This window comes from Amblyomma maculatum, chromosome 11 (genome assembly GCF_055883805.1).
Source record: "Amblyomma maculatum isolate TAMU_Amacu chromosome 11, ASM5588380v1, whole genome shotgun sequence".
NCBI classification, from domain to species: domain Eukaryota; kingdom Metazoa; phylum Arthropoda; class Arachnida; order Ixodida; family Ixodidae; genus Amblyomma; species Amblyomma maculatum.
Genome location: NC_139354.1, coordinates 30305670 through 30322100, shown reverse-complemented (window position 1 = coordinate 30322100; position 16431 = coordinate 30305670). Strand labels below are relative to the sequence as shown.

At 48.9% G+C, this 16431-nt stretch overlaps 2 protein-coding genes across 3 annotated transcripts in view; one reads left to right on the top strand and one right to left on the bottom strand.

Annotated features, from left to right (window-relative positions):
- The first annotated feature begins 1781 nt into the window (after positions 1-1781).
- On the top strand, positions 1782-8651 carry LOC146173319 (uncharacterized). The gene is made up of 3 exons (XM_084583868.1): positions 1782-2009; positions 7301-7821; positions 8417-8651. The coding sequence occupies exons 1-3, from the start codon at positions 2007-2009 to the stop codon at positions 8427-8429; spliced, it is 537 nt and encodes a 178-aa protein (XP_084439994.1). The 5' UTR covers positions 1782-2006; the 3' UTR covers positions 8430-8651.
- Pu (GTP cyclohydrolase punch) overlaps positions 8552-16431 on the bottom strand; it is a 24284-nt gene continuing 16404 nt past the window's right edge. For both annotated transcript variants that reach the window (XM_084583865.1, XM_084583867.1), the window contains exons 3-6: positions 13395-13560; positions 11882-11913; positions 11711-11795; positions 8552-8819 (exon numbers count right to left, since the gene is read on the bottom strand). In XM_084583865.1, the coding sequence (XP_084439991.1) occupies positions 8687-8819; positions 11711-11795; positions 11882-11913; positions 13395-13560 (416 nt within the window). In that variant the 3' untranslated portion in view covers positions 8552-8686. The remainder of the gene's footprint in view (positions 8820-11710; positions 11796-11881; positions 11914-13394; positions 13561-16431) is intronic.

The window sequence follows — 16431 nt, the reverse complement described above, 5'->3', positions numbered from 1 at the left end:
ATAAAGAATACCGAACGAACAAGGTTGGCCTGCTTGACAGGCGACATGTGCAGCATCCTATATAATTTTGTTTTTTAATATATATCACGAGCATCAACAGTTTGCTAAGTCAGCGCCCCAGTACACACCAGCACGGTGCGAACCGGCAAAACAGGCGAGAGTTAGCGTGTGCGCAGAACAGTGCGGTCACCTTTATTTTTCTACACATCTCGGGTTTTAGAAAACATAACAGTGATTCTCACTAAAACTGTCGGCTAAATTTTGGAAAGATGGAAAAGATCCTACCACAACTGAGGAGCACCAGAAACTTCGGCAGGTTCGAACATGGTTAAAGCAATGGCCGGTCGATTCGTCAATGCGATGTTACGGTTGAATAGCGCGTTTAGCAAGCATTAAGATCACCCCCAAACCTTGCAACTTTGCTTGTACCATCTTCTACTTCTCGAGTTATAGATGTCGTACGAGCAAATGGTCGCTTCTGTGGCCCTGTAACAGCTGGCATCATAGTTGCTATGGCAACGGCTCCGTTCACCGAGCGACGGTCACACGCGCAAGATGACCTTCACCTCGGGGAGAGACATGGCTGGATGTGTACTCCCGCAATAAAAATTATCGCCTGCTTCAGATTCATGCAGGCCCTTCATGCGAGTCATACAAGCGCGGGAGGTCTCAGATCCCTCTTAATACTGAGGGGGTCTCAGACCCTCTGCTATCAGGGTTTAAAGCTCTGATAGCAGGCTAGAGATAAGGGACTCGAGGGTGGACACCGCGGTTTGTTCGAATTGTTAAAGGATGCATGGGAATGGCGGTGGTGAAGAATTCGTTACTTCCCTTCAGCTAAATGGAGTAGACATTGCAGAAGCAATGGGCTCGGGGCAGGTGTGAATGCAGTGAAGATATTTCAGGTAGATATTTCAAGGACGCGCGACCGGGAGTAGCATGCGACCAGAGAGCAGCCGATGTTCACACTTGCGAATGCGACTTGCTTTCCACATCGTGTCTACCTTGACTGTTCACCACATAAAGTAAAGCTAACTTACGTTCATGTCAGCTGAGCCGCTGATTGGTTTAACGGTTTGCGACCTGCAGTCGCGCGACTGAAAATCGAGCAGTGCCCGAACGGCCCGCGGCAGTCGCTTTTCGACTGATGCGACCATTTGCGACTGTCGCTTTTCGACCAAAACGGTCGCGCGACCGCTGCGAGTCGCAAGCGGCCAGGCATTTTTTGACGTTGAACATGCAAGCACTTGGCCACTGCGTCATACTCGACCGTGCACCCAAACTGAATAACGGCACATATGCGAAGCCCTCACCTCTTCCCAACCCCCTTTCAGGGCCTTCTTTGCCTGCACCAGTTTGCTTTGATATATGGCTGTGTCAGCAGGAATCCGGCTTTGAAAAGAGCGACTTCGTGTGTGTACCCTAACCCCCAAAGACAACCAACCAGTTTCTGGGTAACTTGCCTATGGACAACCCAAACATCAAACATTGACAGGAGAGAACGGCGATAATGAAGCATGCAAATGGGGTGAAAATGCAAGCAAGAACATTCATGTGATTTTTTATCGGCGCTGACCCAACACTGTCTCGCGTACCTTTCTGTACCTTTAAAAACTAATTTAGGTTTATTTTGACGCTTTACTCCGCAACCGGCTCGTGTGGCAGTTCCCCAAAACCACCGGCCCACAAGCTGGCATAAATTTCGGCAAAATCGAAACTGGAAGTCAGAAGCGGCGTCAAAACAATTTGTTGCAGAAATCCGTTGCCATCCGTAGCCGCAGCCAAACGCCGGTTTCTCCTCTCCGCGACGCCTTGCCGTGCCGCTAGCTACGCCGTGGCGCGCCGTGCGGACAGATATACGGACCCCGGAGCACCCGAGAAGGCCGGCGTTTCTTCCCTCTCCGCTGTTTCTTGCCTGCCGCTATCGACCGAGGACGCTAGCGCGCTGGTGGCTGGGTGACGGACGCATATTGATCGCAAAGAACGCCGCCGTCTCCGACACAGCCATGGTGAGTGCTCCGCAATACTTATTAGAACGGAAAGCCATTACTTCTCTGAAGAAAATGTGCTGTATTCCGCGTGATCCCGATTTCCCGCCGTGCGTCATGCCGGGCTCACCCGCCCCGACATTTTTGTGTTTTTCTCGCTCGGCGTGGCTGCGTCGTTTGTGCCCGGCGCGAAAAAGGTTTATCGCTTGCACCGCCGCCCTAGGACTACAACTCCCGCCGCGAGCATTGTCCCCTCCGGCCGACGCTCCTCGGGCTATTTTGGCCGGCTTTGTGTCAAACGCCGACTCGGCACGTCGTTGTTTACCGAACTGGCATTTGGAGCGAGAGAGGGGTCGGTGTTCTTGGTGCTCAAGGCTGATGGCGGGTAACACTCGGGCATGCTGCGCATGGCGGGCCGGTAAATTTTCGACCGCCGCCTCTGCTATTTGAGCTCGTCTAGTTAAAGCACGTGTCTTAAGACCAGGCCTAAGACCGGCGGCGGTTGTTGTTACCTCCGCCCGCGTCGGTTTTCTTTCGTTTTTTTTTTTTTTTTTTTTTCCCCGACTTTGAAGGGGGAGGGGGTGGGAGAGGGGGGTAGTGCGCGTCGCGCCGGTTCGTTCCCGCCGTTGTGGGCGAGACGCGTCCCACTCGAATTCCGTCTATCGTGAGCTCACCGCTTGTACAGAAGACTTTGGGAAATAAAATTAAAATGTAAGGGGCGCAGGCAACCGCTTAGTGCACGGCCTTCGAGCTTACGTGGCAAGCACACCGCTTCCTGCACAATTCGTTGCGTGTTTACGTGCGGGCGCGTTTCCTTTGTCTTTTTTGCGCCGGCATTCGGCGTCTCCAGCCCCGGCGTCCGCTCGGCGATCCATGGCGTTGCGCGCCCTTTCGCTTTTGCCACGCGACCAGAGGTTTAGTCTGCGTTCATCGCGCACGTTTGTTTATGCGCTGGAGGGATGAGCCCCTGCTCTACGGTTCGTCAAACGCGGCGGCCGCTTTGTGCGAGAGTGCCCTTCGAAATCGTTCGTAGCAGCTGCCGTCAGTGATGAACATTGCCATTTTGTGCAGCTTTATTTGCGCAGCCGAGCAGCACAAAAGGCTACCACTTCACCGAAAGATTGAAACAAGAAAGGTTGCTGTTAATTACGGATGCGCAAATGTTATCTCTGTTTTTCTCCTTGCTACCTGCGTACGCCGGATGCCGAGATAACATTCTTTTTTTTTTTTTTTTTTTTTTTAAGCTCACGTCTCCTGTTGAGGTCGCTGTGATATTAAATACTGTGTCTACGGTTAGTGTCGAAAGAAAACGGGTGTAGACTGCCCGACACTCGCGTTCTTTGGTAGGCCGACTAGGTTTTGCGGAATGGATTCTAAGTAATTCTTTTTCTATTTTTGTGGTCTTTACCTTTGCACCTATAAAGGGTTCCTTATAGCACAAAAATGTAGTCATCTCCAGATTCATTCAGTACTTCAGCATTCAACATGTTTTCTGATTTTATATTTTTTTTATTTATTTAAAATACCCTCAGGATACAGATGTACGTTACAGAGGGGAGAGGCGCATACAGTGTATATATATATAAAACAGAAGGTTAACAGAAAAAGCGTACAAATCTGATAAACAAAGCACATAAAAAAAGAACGAGCAACATAATACTGCATAGGTTTATGTAAAAGTTAACAAAATATAAGAATATAATAAGCAAAACAGTGTACAATGAAGATAAGCAAATAACCATACAACAAGTTTTAATACTAGGCAAGAAAGTTTAGCACAGATTTAAATTTTTCTTCTTCAGTTATACTTGTTAGGGATGCAGACAGGTTATTCCAATCATTACAGGTGCGGGTGTCTGCTAAATTGCTTGGCTCTGTAATTTTGCTTTGTTAGTCAGTTAAGCAAACTTCTGTTTACAGAGCTGTTAGCCAATATTTTAAATATTTTAAACATCAGCTTTATGAAATCAATGACACACACTACAGTGCAGTTACTGGAGTGCACTATGCATTTTCCGCTGTGCTATGAAGTTTAATTTCAAGCTGGATCTGAAGAGACTGATTAAAATTGTCAGAGGCAAAGTGGGTGTAATAGCTGGCAAAACAGCTTTTGCCTATTGTTATTAGTGGGTACCTGCAGTGGCAACACTGAGAATGCAGTAAGGTGCCATAAGTTGGATATCTCGGAGCAGCAGTCTTTAACTGCAGATATTTTTATTGTACGAGGTATTTGCAATGTCTGAAGGTTAATGGCGAAAGGGCTGAAACCTCGGCATTTTGTTGAAATTTTCTCAGTGTGTTCTCCAGAGTTCGCTCGTCCTAGTGCCAAATATTGCAGCTGGGCTTTCGTTCAGTGCAAATTAAATTTTCCAATTCTGAAGCCTCAGTCTAGGCAATGCCTCTTATTTGCTCTGCTTGCTGAAAAATGCTTAAGCTTGGTTGTCTCAGACAGATTACTTCATTGCCAGTGTAGCATTTAGCATGCTCACAAGCTTAATTTGATATTAAGCTCGAGAGTTTAGAACACTGGAATTTCTCTTGAATGGTGGGTAAAGGTGTTTCTTGACCCATACTTGCATAATAAAAGATGAATGCAGCAGGAGGCTCTAGGATTTGGGCTGCAATATCATGGTGGAAAAATATTTTATTCTACAGTGGCTAGATCAAATTGAGTGCACTTCCTAGAGGTACTGGTGTCACATTAATGGTAATTTTGGGTGCTATTTTGGTCAAGGCAAATTTATTTTCAAACACAATGACCTGTGCTTGTATTTTTTCATGCCTGCAATCCCACCCCTTAAGTAATGCCTCCAGAGAGAGGTCTTTAAGGAAATAAGAAATGAAATCCAAGCAGTGGCTGTGGGTAGGCAGCTGGTTGGCATGCAGTATCTGGAGCCTCTGAAGGACTGTCCCATGTTGGAGATGTGCCAGCTTGTAGTTGTCATGTTTCATCACCTGACTTGCGCCAGACACACCGCCTGAACTGTGCTGTGCCAGTCTCCTGTCTTCCAGAACATGTTTTGTTTGAACTTATTCACGGTCTGAACACAGTGCTGTCTTTCGGGAATTTTATCATTTTAATCCGCAAGAAAGGTTACAGCAAAGGCATAAAGAATTTTTAGGCCTTGCTGTATGCTAATTTGTGGAAGGTGTGTCTTGGATAGTATAAAATCATGGCATCATAGGTTTTCCCCCCAGCATAGGACGGGAAAAACGTTAAGGTGTGTGAAGAGATTTGAAGCTGCAGAAGTATGTTATCACTCAGCTCCTATGTTTTAACTGGCGTTTCAGGTGTGCACAGCATGCTTTTAGGAGTGTCAGTAGACGTTCCACAGTGGGCAAGACAGTCTGTTATACACACACACACCTACACACTTTTTTTTTTTAATTTATTTTCATGGGAGTGGTGAAGTTTTGGTCTGTTGAAGGGGCTGTAGTTTGAAATGGGTAGTAGTGGCCAGGCACCTTAGAACTGCATGGCCATGGCAAGTCAGGGTCACAAGAAATGTTGACAGCAGGACTGTATGAGATCTCCAGCTCACCAAATATTATTTGCACGGGAAGTATATGTCAAGAGTTCATACAAGACTAGAACTAGGAGACATGAGCAGATGGCTGGAGGCTACAGTGCAAAGTAAGGTGGTTTTCTTTCTGGTTGACATGTTTTTGTGTGTTAATGCAACTCCGGTGCACTGAAAGTATATAGAGCTTACATTGGCTTCTTTGTAGGTTCGAATGTCGCTATCGTCGAAAAAAAGAGAATGAAATTGAGGGGGCTTCAAGAAAGCTTGGTTTCTGTGTAATTGTTTTGCTTCTAAGCTTAGTATAGAATGAGGTCACACATCACAGGATAGCAGTGGAACTTGTACGTGATTTTGTATCCTCTACATGCCGTGTAAAAGCCCATGTAACCAAGCGGATGGTGTAAGTGGACACAGCTACATTAGCGGGCATTTCGCCGAGGGGTTTCTTGCTTCAGACCAGGTGGTGATCGATCACATTGTATGTGTACTCAGAAGCCGAATGCTACAGCCTCCTCAGTGTTTTGTTTGTGGTGTCACCATTCCTGCTGTCCCCTTATCCGTTTCTTAACGGATGAAGCATTGTGGAGCATTTGAAACATTCGAGGGCATTGCAAAAGTGACACTGCTGCAAAACAGCGATTCCATATATGTATTAGGCATCAAATGTTCCTTAGCCCTTTCACTGCTGGGTTTCTTGCGCATTTTGGCATTTTGATTTAACATTCCATGGATGTTTAGAATATATTTTCATTTTGATCGGCCAGATTCCTCTTGCTCGGATTTGCCTGGGCACATACTACCTTCATTGGAGAATCCATTTAGCTGAGCTGATCCGTTATTGGTCACTCATCCGAGTCTGCATTCATCAAGAGGCAGTCAGAATTTTTTTTTTTTTTTGTCCGGCAAACCTTGGACGCACGTGGCACGCTCGCTTCCCGTAGGTCCACTGCTGACGACAAAGCAACGTAGTGGTCGTGATTATGATGCCAATGCAGAAGCATTAACTTCATTGTTGCAAGTTTTGTGTGTTTTTTTTTGACCTCTCCACAGATGGCGTGACATGGCCAAATTTTTCTCGCACAAGCGGAAGTGGCAGCAGGGAGATAGTTAAAAAGGCAAACAGAATTTGTTCAGGAATAGCAAGGGAGCATGTGTGTGTGATAGCCAGATATATCTCTGGATTAGGAGTGAAAGGGTTAATCAAGTCTGCTACTACACATGGTTGATGTGGATGTATTGACATTTTTGACAGGCAACAGCTTTTCCCTGGCTGGCCTTTGATTTGCCCTTAATATGTGAGCACTTGAAAGACATAACTCAGCCAGCTTCCCTTTCAATTTTGCCCACTTGGACTGGAGCTAGGAGCTTGAGAATAACCTGTGCATGTTCCGTCTTTAGCTCACTTAGAGCCACGAATTTTTGTACATCACAGGTAATTTAATCGTGGCACAAGCCAACATCATTTGGTGTTTTTTTTAATGGTGAGGATGTGTAGATTAGTGGTATTGGCTCATAACAATATGGGGCAGCATTGCTTGTTTTTACTTGGTGTGCTTACTTGCTCTCAGATGGCAAGGAATTGACCAAGAAATAATGCCAGTTTATACATGGGCACAGTGAAGGCTGGAAATGCTGGATTGGTTGCACCTGCCAGCTTGCAGCAGTGGTTTATTTTAGACATGACATGTTGTTTTGTACTGTGTGTAAAGGGTGTAAAGCAGTTTAGAGTTTCTGAGCATTTCGTTGGCGTGTCTATTCATGTGTCGTAACCTCTTATCCTGTATGCAGTCGTACGAGCGGAAGCCGCAGACCCGTATCTTTGTGGGTGGCCTGGGTGACAACATGGCGAAGGAGGAGTTGGAGCGAGAGTTTGGCAAGTACGGCCGCCTAAACCAGGTCTGGGTGGCACAGAACCCGCCCGGGTTCGCCTTTCTCGAGTTCGACGACGACCGCGACGCGGACGAGGCCATCCGCAACATGAACGGCGTCGTGCTCAACGGCTCTCGTCTGCGTGTCGAGTATTCCCGAGAGCGGGGCTCCCGTGGGGGCTTCCGCGGTGGACCACGAGGTGGCGGCGGCGGAGGTGGCTACCGGGGCGGACCTCCGAGGGGGCCCCCTGGTGGCGGTGGAGGAGGCGGCTACCGGTCCGGTCCACCCCGTGGCGGAGGCGGCTATGGTGCGAGGCGCGGCGGAGGCTACGACTCGTGGGGCCACGACGACCGCTACAGTGGCAGCAACGACAGCGGCCAGGACTATGGCACCGGCTCCAGCCCGCGGTACCGTAGCCGATCTCCCTTGGGAGCACAGAGGTATTCTGTTCGAGGAGGGATCTGGCGGCGCGTGTTATCGCGAGGGTGTGCGCGCAACCTTGTAGCTTCGGGCGGATGAACTGCTCTCTCTCTCAACTCTTCTTGACCGACTTCCTTGAGACACGCTCTTAGCGGCAACCGAGATGCACCACAGGGCAGATGAACTGCGCGGTATTCGAGGACTCAGGCGGCCCGCCCCTAGTGGCAGTCATCTTGGCCCAGAAGCCCGCGGGTCTTAAGCATAGGCCAGCACAACCATCCTCCCGTGTGGTTCTGGGACATGGGCCGTGCCCATGGGCTGCCGTCCTGGGACCGAACCTCTTTCGCCACCTCTACTACTGCCGCCCGCTGCGTTACCCGCTAGGCTAGCAGACAGTTAGTTTTGTTGTGGATGTCCTAGCTATTGTTCCTCGAAAGCTGCAAGGCGCATGGACTGGTGTGTGTGCGCGGCAGACCCTGCAATCTCTAGGCACTGGTCGCAAAGAGGGGGGGAAGAGTGACTGACTGCGTGTGCATGAGATGAGACCTTACCCGGCGTCGCCGGCAACTCCACGATCTTTGCGTCACAACGGTGCCTTCTCTCTCCACTCTGCAGCGGCTACAATTGAGGCGCTGCCGCGGTCGACACTCGGCCGGCCCGGGTCGACTACTCGCTACTACTTCTTCGCACGGCCGTCCCTTCCAGGCCGCCGCAGAATTGGCCGGCCTAGAGAAAGCTCTGAGAGGGTGCTTGTATGCGAGTGCTCTCGTCAATTTTATTTCTTCTTTGGGACCCGTCTCAAGACAGGCGGGTCACACGCATCACAGCAACAATAAAGCCAAAAACATTCTCTCGGGGGGGCTGTTCGAGCCACCATGGCTGCAATCACTGGCCTCCCAGCACGAGCTTGAGGAACTCCTCGCGCGTCTTGGGGTCCTCCCGGAACACTCCGAGCATGGTGCTCGTGATGGTCTTGCTCGACACCTTCTGGACGCCGCGCATCACCATACACATGTGCCTGCGAAGGTAAGACACGGGGGCAGCTCTGTCTGATGAACACGCGTTGCAGTGCGAATAAATGTCCAAGTCATCTGTGGCCCGGCTGGACTGGTTTATCGACCGGAGAAGGCACAGCGCCATCATGCAATTTAACTGTTCTTTCGCTGCTGCTGTGCACTCTCGCAATTACAGTGCGCCGAGCCATGATGACGTCCCAAGTCGACAATAGGGGTTAGTGGTTTCTAGGGCTAGGGAAATGTCTTTGACCATTCTGCACTGCCTTGTAGTACTTCGCCTGGCTTTCTGATGCTACATGGTAAAGTTGCGCGTTTCAGACTCCGGACAATTCGGCTCTGTATTGGGATTGACAGTGAAACTACAGAAGGAAAGCTGCAGTCTCGTTTAAATTTGTTTCAGCTTCCATGCTGGCTGCGAGCTCCTAACAAACTTAATTCGTGCAGTTTAGAGGAGGGGTTCGTTGCAAGCTGTTCTAGCCTTCATTGCCAACATTATGAAGCTGTCAGGCCGGGTGAAATCGAAACATTGACGCGTGGTGTGTTCGTAGCTCTGCGAATTGACGCGAGCTTCGTAGCCACTGACGACGGACAACTTCCCCAATAAGGTAAGCACCGCCGGCTCTCCACACTACAGTGATGAGTGCGCAGAGATCGTTTACTTAGCGCACACCAGAGGTTATATATATGGAAAAAAAATTAACTTTGCGCGAACTCTACTTTGGATCTCCATTTTCTAGAAAGGCATTAAAACTATGGCCGAGTTTGAACATTGACGGAGCAGTCTAGAACGAATCTTAGGCAATCTACGTGCAGACTCGTCCACACAAGCGTCCAGAGGGCAAATATTCTACAGGTGACCTAATACCTCGTCCACTTCAAGTCATTACTAGAGTGTAGTTACCTTCGAAATTTTTTAGTGTCACTTGACTATGGAGATCCGTCGGAAAGGTGCAGAACGGCAATTTAGTATTAGGCTTTCTCAAACTATAAATTTATACGTCGGGCCTTCATCACGAGAGCTCGTGAATCACTTGTCTTAAAAGGGATGCATAATTCGGTCGGGGCAGCGGGACCCCTCCAAAAAAAAGGGGGGGGGGGGGGGGGGCGAAGTACTGTCGCTCAAATGGCTTAGTTCAAAATGAGTTCGACCGACTGATCGGAGTGCCGAGAATGCAGCTGACCGTCATAGCTTGAGCTATGCGAATTCGTTGCGAGTAAATGTCGGGCCACCAGCATTTCCATAAATTCGCCCAGCTTTGCTCGATTCTGACTGGTGTACACATGGACATTAGCGGTGCGAATTTAATTTTGTGCCGTGATCCTTTGGTCCTAAAGCACTCTCGTCACGTAGAACGCAACTGTGCTCCGAGAGTTCGCGCGCAAGTATCCGAGCATTAGATTTTTTTTTTACAATATATAGCTTCATTGGTGTATATACATAGCCGCGCGCGCGACACAATGCACCAGCTGGCGGGGTGGGGGCAGCCGCATATCGCCGACCTTTCGACATTTCGCGATTAGACGCCGGCAGCGGACGAGCATCACGTGGCCTAGCGGGCTCTAAATCATCGGCAGAAGTCGCGCGGTCCCATTAGTGGGGTGGAGCAACGTTACTGTGAAGTACTGATTACTTAACGAACATCACGGTGTTGCGTCGTCGCCTGCTTTGTGCTGATTTAGTTGCGTGGGGACAATGGTTTGGGAACCTTGCGTCGTCGCTTGCGGACGAGGCGTACCATAGCCGGTGACGTAGTCGCGTGATATGATTCGAGCATGGATAGCGATTTGATCTGCCGTGCGAGCCGGCTTTAATTGTAGTTGAGAGAGCAAAATTTAAGGCTTAAAGAGCATGCTATAACCCTAATCTGTATGCAGTAACACTGCTAGAGCACTGCAATGTATTTTCGCTTGCGAAAAAAGTCGATGTTCTCAAGATCCATCGCTAGCGGATGACGTCATTGTGTTGGAAGCGTAACGAGGAAGACAAAACATCTTAATTTATATAGTCGGGGGGGGGGGGGGGGGGGTAGGCGTTCCGCGTAGTGCCGAACTAGCCAAGCCTAATGGCATCACATAATGGCCACGTTCAGCATCTGATCTTGTTGGACTATTGAAGGCATTGCGAAGGTTCCTCGTGCAGCAATTAACCACCTGGTTGCTGCTGCCATAAAAAGTGTCTTGTCCTCATTAGAGTCTGATAACAGACGTACCGTGGTCTGAATCGAAGCTGCTGTAGCTATACATGCCAATTTTCGACGCTTACCTACGCGACAGCACGTGTGCTCGAGAGCCGACGACTTAGCAGTATGTACGTCAGAGATTTGTGAGGCCACGTGACTTCGCATCGAGAAACCACTGTTCACATAAACAATGGATTTTAAATTCACTGAAACATACCGATCTTCTAGCGTGCATCATTTTCTGGATTTAAGAAACGTTTGAAACAAAAAAAGCTCGCAAACCAACCTTTCATTGCATTTTCTTTTGTCACGTAAGAGAGTACCGTGCATGAATCGTCATTTAGTTTCTGTCTGCGCGCTAGACAAGTTTTATTTTCCCCCGTTTCAACGGCCGAGTGATGTGCATGACAAAACGGTAGTATGTACCAGAAATGCAAAAAAGCGATATAATAGCTACTTGCAATGATTCCTATTCTCTGTGCAGGCTGGCTTTAGCGTTGTGGTGAATTAAAACTGCGGAAGAGCGCTTGTATCGCAGTTCTTGCACCTGTACGTCATAACCATCGCAGTTGAAAATGAAACAGGTGAGAAAGAACAATTATAAATTATTTAGCGCTGGTTCGGATAAATTGCTACCGTACGCATTATTACAGGGCGCATAAACGCAGCCAAGAAATGACGTAGTCCCCAACGCTGTGTCAGTATATACTTACGTTGCCTGGACCACCACTCCAACACCGGTGGGGCCTACTGCTTCCGTTACCGCCATCGCAATTTGCTTGGTTAACCGTTCTTGCACTGAAAGAAGGATGTGCAGAAATAAGCGACTCGGGCACTCCGGACTGTGGAGTGTCGATCAGTGTTTCGCGCAGCAGGTGACGTACCTTGAAGCCTTCTGCTGAATACCTCCACAATCCTGCGAAAGCAAATGCAAGAAGAAAAAGTAGGTGACGTAAAGCTGATGTTTGTGGCGCTGGACATCTTGCATGTGATTGTGCGTAAATACATCTCGACGCGAGTTACGTGGTCAGCAAAGACAGCAACTGTCGTGCATACTCTATAGCAGGTTCATTGGCGCATGCAGGATATAGCTTTGGATCATGTACGCGCACATATTTACTGTCCATAGTTGCGTGCGGCTAGTTACAGGGGCCAGAGTTGCATGTACCTCTGCCAAGGTGCCGACAGAAGCATCGAAGTGACGAGGAAAAGCTCGAACTCGCTTAATGCACGAAAAACGTAATGAGCGAAACAGCTTCTTGGTAATGCGAGGGCAGTGACGTCGACTGGCGACGTCATACGTGTTCACAGTGACAAGCCGGCAACGCTCGCCTTTCGAAGGTGAGAAGAAATTCACACTTAACGCACCGCGGCATTCTAACCATGAATATTAATCTAATTAAATGGATTCCTCGTGCTTTCCTGCGCCAGTGCAAAAATGTATTGAAATCGGACACGCAAACGTTGAAAATAGAAACGGATGAAAACTCGTTTCATTCCCTCATTTCACTTGCTGAGTGCCGACATTAGGCTATGCGGAGTAGGCGCTAACAATTAGAATAGCGCGAACTAAACGCCGTAGACGGCACGGGCGACGAACTCAATGTATACTTTCACCGATGCTTTGCTGGTAGGAATGGTAGGTGTGAAGCTTTGGCACGGAGAGCCGTCATTGCTGTGAGGTAGTCCCGTCTACTGCATACAGAGGTGTCGTATTTCTCTCGGCCCGTGCGATGGGCTGATATTAATGGTTCTTTGGGCAAGTGGCTCAGCAAGCGTCATCGTGATTTGTGAAAACGTCCCGCAATAACGCTTGCGGTCTCTCGCCGTACTTGAAACGCTTGGCTGAGCAGACCTTGGCCAGGTTCTCTGTAGGTCAGGTTTAGGAGGATGCAGATGAACGATGTGTGCGAACAAAAGCCAATGGTGTTTTATGCCCACAGATATGCGAAAAAAAAATGCGCCTTCGGACTAATGCATTTTCTTCTGCAACGGAAATTAAGCTATAGGGCCAGTCTGCTAGGTGCATAGCCAGAAACGATCATGGTGATGGAAGGGGCGCAAGCGGCTAGGCATGCATGCACAAACTTGGCAGAACGCATAAATCCGCACTCTCGCCTGGAACATTCCGCTGACAACGTCCATAGGAAGCCCACAACAAAACACCTTAAACGTAACATCGTAAAACGACTCCCCGAGTTTTCCCGGGCGACGGCCAGAAGTAGTACACAAATCACTCTGGCAACGCACTGAGCCATCGAACACACTTATCTATGCGTGTTCTCGTGAAAGTTACAAATGCTTCAAAGCGACAACAATGACCAGCGGACGGATACGCACAAGAGAAGAAAAAAAATCAGTGATTGCCTTGTCGACAACTCGAAAAATGTCCCTCACCTGGCCAGCTTGCTGAGGCCGAGAACTTTTTTGTTGGGCAGGTAGCCGATGGACACCTTGCCGATGAACGGCACCAGGTGGTGCTCGCATAGGGAGAACATCTCGATGTCTTTCACGATGACCATCTCGTCGTGGTCCTCCAGAAAAACTGCGTCGTTCACGACGTCTGAAAACAACAAAAAAAATGTTTTCGCGCGATTCAATTATTCAGCCACGTGTCGGCGTAGACGCAGAGAACTGCCCGCACGTTTGGTTCATACGAACTTCTGAACAATGTAATCCAAAATGCTGGTTACTGTATCACTTCTCGATTTTGACCTAGGTTCGCATATACCGGGCAAGCACGAAAAAGTACCTGGAGTGGGCGGGGCCCTGCAGCAGCCAGGTCCTGAGGTGATGCAACGGTAGCGCTGTACCGGTATGCGTCACTGTAGTTCTGTGTTTCGCACTATACAACTTGTCCCCAGTGACCACGAAATCTCTCCGTGACCAAAAGCAGCCCGGTGTTAAAGCGCTTCTTTTTACCTAAATAAGTGGCCAATTCCGTCACCAAAAAGCACTTCAATGTCCTGACTTGTTTTGTAAGTGGCCAATTTTCAAAAACTGATTTTGTGTACTTTTCAGTGGACTCTGGGCGCCATGACCCAGAATTAGCAACTGCTGTTTTTTTAACTTGCATCCTACTATATAAATGAACCATAATTTCTGCGCACTTGTCTTCCGGTCACGTGGCTTTGGGGGAATCATGACGTCACACATGGTGGACCAGGTGGTGGACTCCATTGGGTGGGTCAACTCACGTGGTAGCTAAGAAATTATTTGCAATGCTGTTGCCAGGATCACGTGACTTGACCGCCAACTTGAATCTGAGAGCGACGAGGAAACGGGCGAGAAACCGGCAGATGGAAGTAGTAAGAGCCTTAAAAATTTACAAAAGCGAACTCTCAACCGCGGCGGACACAGTTTGCTGCGAAAGTGTTCTCGTTATATAGATAAGTGACTAAAACCGATAAATAACGTTTTATCTCATTCTCGCGGTTAGTGCCAATGTGGATATCGAAGCTGTGAACAGTCCGATGCCATATGAGTGTTTGAAACAAAGGAAAATTGATTTTCTAAAGCCCTGCAGCGCGAGGGAAAAGTTCTTTTTCCGCGCGAAACCGGAACTGAACGCGAGACCCGCAGGAAGCTGGGATAGAATGGAGGCTTAGTCGCTTGGTGTCGATGTGTGTAGATAGAGGCTGTGGTACTCAATTCGAACAACAGGCATTACAATGTGTCGTGTACGCTCTTTGCGACGGAGTGACTATAGGGTGTATCACATGTCACAGTACAAGAATCAGTTCGAATTTGGCGCCATGGTCCCGCGAAATGTCATGAACGGACGTCGAGTCTGGAGATCTCCATCGAGCCTCTTGCGCGCTTTTTATGCTTAGTTTCGGTTTCGCACGAAGAAAAGTGCCTGGGTTACCTGGCGTTGGAGAGCTTTATAAAATGACTCTTCGTTTCAAAAACCAATATGACGTTGTTTTGTTTATGGCTTAGAACTTCCCATTGGGATAGAACCACCAAACTGCGATTAATGAAATGTTAATTTGTGGGTTTTATTTAATTAGTCGCATAATTAGAAGTGTTCTGCAACAAACTGTCCGCTGGGCCTGAGAGTTCGCTCCTGCAAATCCTTTTTTTTTTTTTTTAACTTCTCTGAACTCGCTACTTATAGGAATTTCTGAAACTGAATTAGGGAGGGGTTTGAAAGCTCGAATATGTGTTCGGTAGAGCATAAACGTAAATGAGTTGACACGGGGTGGGAAAACGGTTGAATAAAGTCACTTTCTGCCATGCGTCAACTCGCGCTCGCGTGTGTGTGTGTGACAATAGAATAGACAATAGGCGTTCCTACGTCCGCCGCTATAGATGAGTGGCGCTGGTGGAAAAGTTCTTCGGTTTCATTGACTGCTGACTTTAAAGATCTCCCGTGGATAGACCCCACAGAGCAAACTGTCACGCGAACGGTATACCAGAGGCGGATCACCCTGGACGAACTCGTGACGTCATATCAAGCGGGTGGGTTGTCCACCAGCTGTAAGCGCTGAAAGGTGCTTTGCGCTCGCCAAAACCGTACCGCGCAGGGAACCAGCAGATACAATAGAAAGATTTAGCTTACCGTGATCCGCAATCCGCCACCGTGACCCTCTACCGCGCATGGGCGGGGCGCACAGGCTGATTGGTCACTACGCGGCAGGTCTATATGCCGGCATCAAGTACGTGGCGCCATCTATCGTCGTCAAGGGGATCTGGGCATGCGCAGTGGAAAGCACGGTGGCAGATCGCGGTAGCGGATCGCGGATCATGGTAAGGAGACTCTCTATTGTGCGCCGTCCCGACTTTCGAACTGACCAGGTCGCGGCAGACCATCCCGATGACAAGCTATCCACGGAGACATTCACGAAGGACGCCTTCGAATCTCCGATCAAAACTGTCTTGGCCCGCAGAGGGCGCAGTTCGGTGCTCGTGAACACCGTTTGGTTTGCTTTATAGGGTATACTGTCCCAAATTGACTCGGGATATGAGATACACTGTAGTGGAAGGCTCCAGAAATTTCGTCTACCTGGGGATCTTTAACGAGCACTGACATCGCAACAGCACACAGGCGCCTTGCTTTTCGCCTCCATCGAAAAGCGGCAGCCGCGGCCGGGATTCTACCCCGCCTTATGGGGCACAGCACTCGAGTGGCCTCACCACTACTCCACCGCGGCGGGGACACCACATGTATGCTGTAGGTCCTTCGTCCACATCGAGGTCACATGTTGTAGATTGGCGCATCCAATGCTCCCGAAAAGCGAAAATCGAGGCTTATTTTCGAGCATATGGAAAGCGGGCCACAGAGCCGTTCATCGGCCTCATGTGGCAGCGATGAGAACCACCACATGTGGAACGGAAGCGCATGTGCGGAAGAGATTCGCCGACTGAGAACACGTGGAGCTACGGACGCGTAGTCCCATTTTGAGAGCGTTAACACGCCGGGCCTATTTCT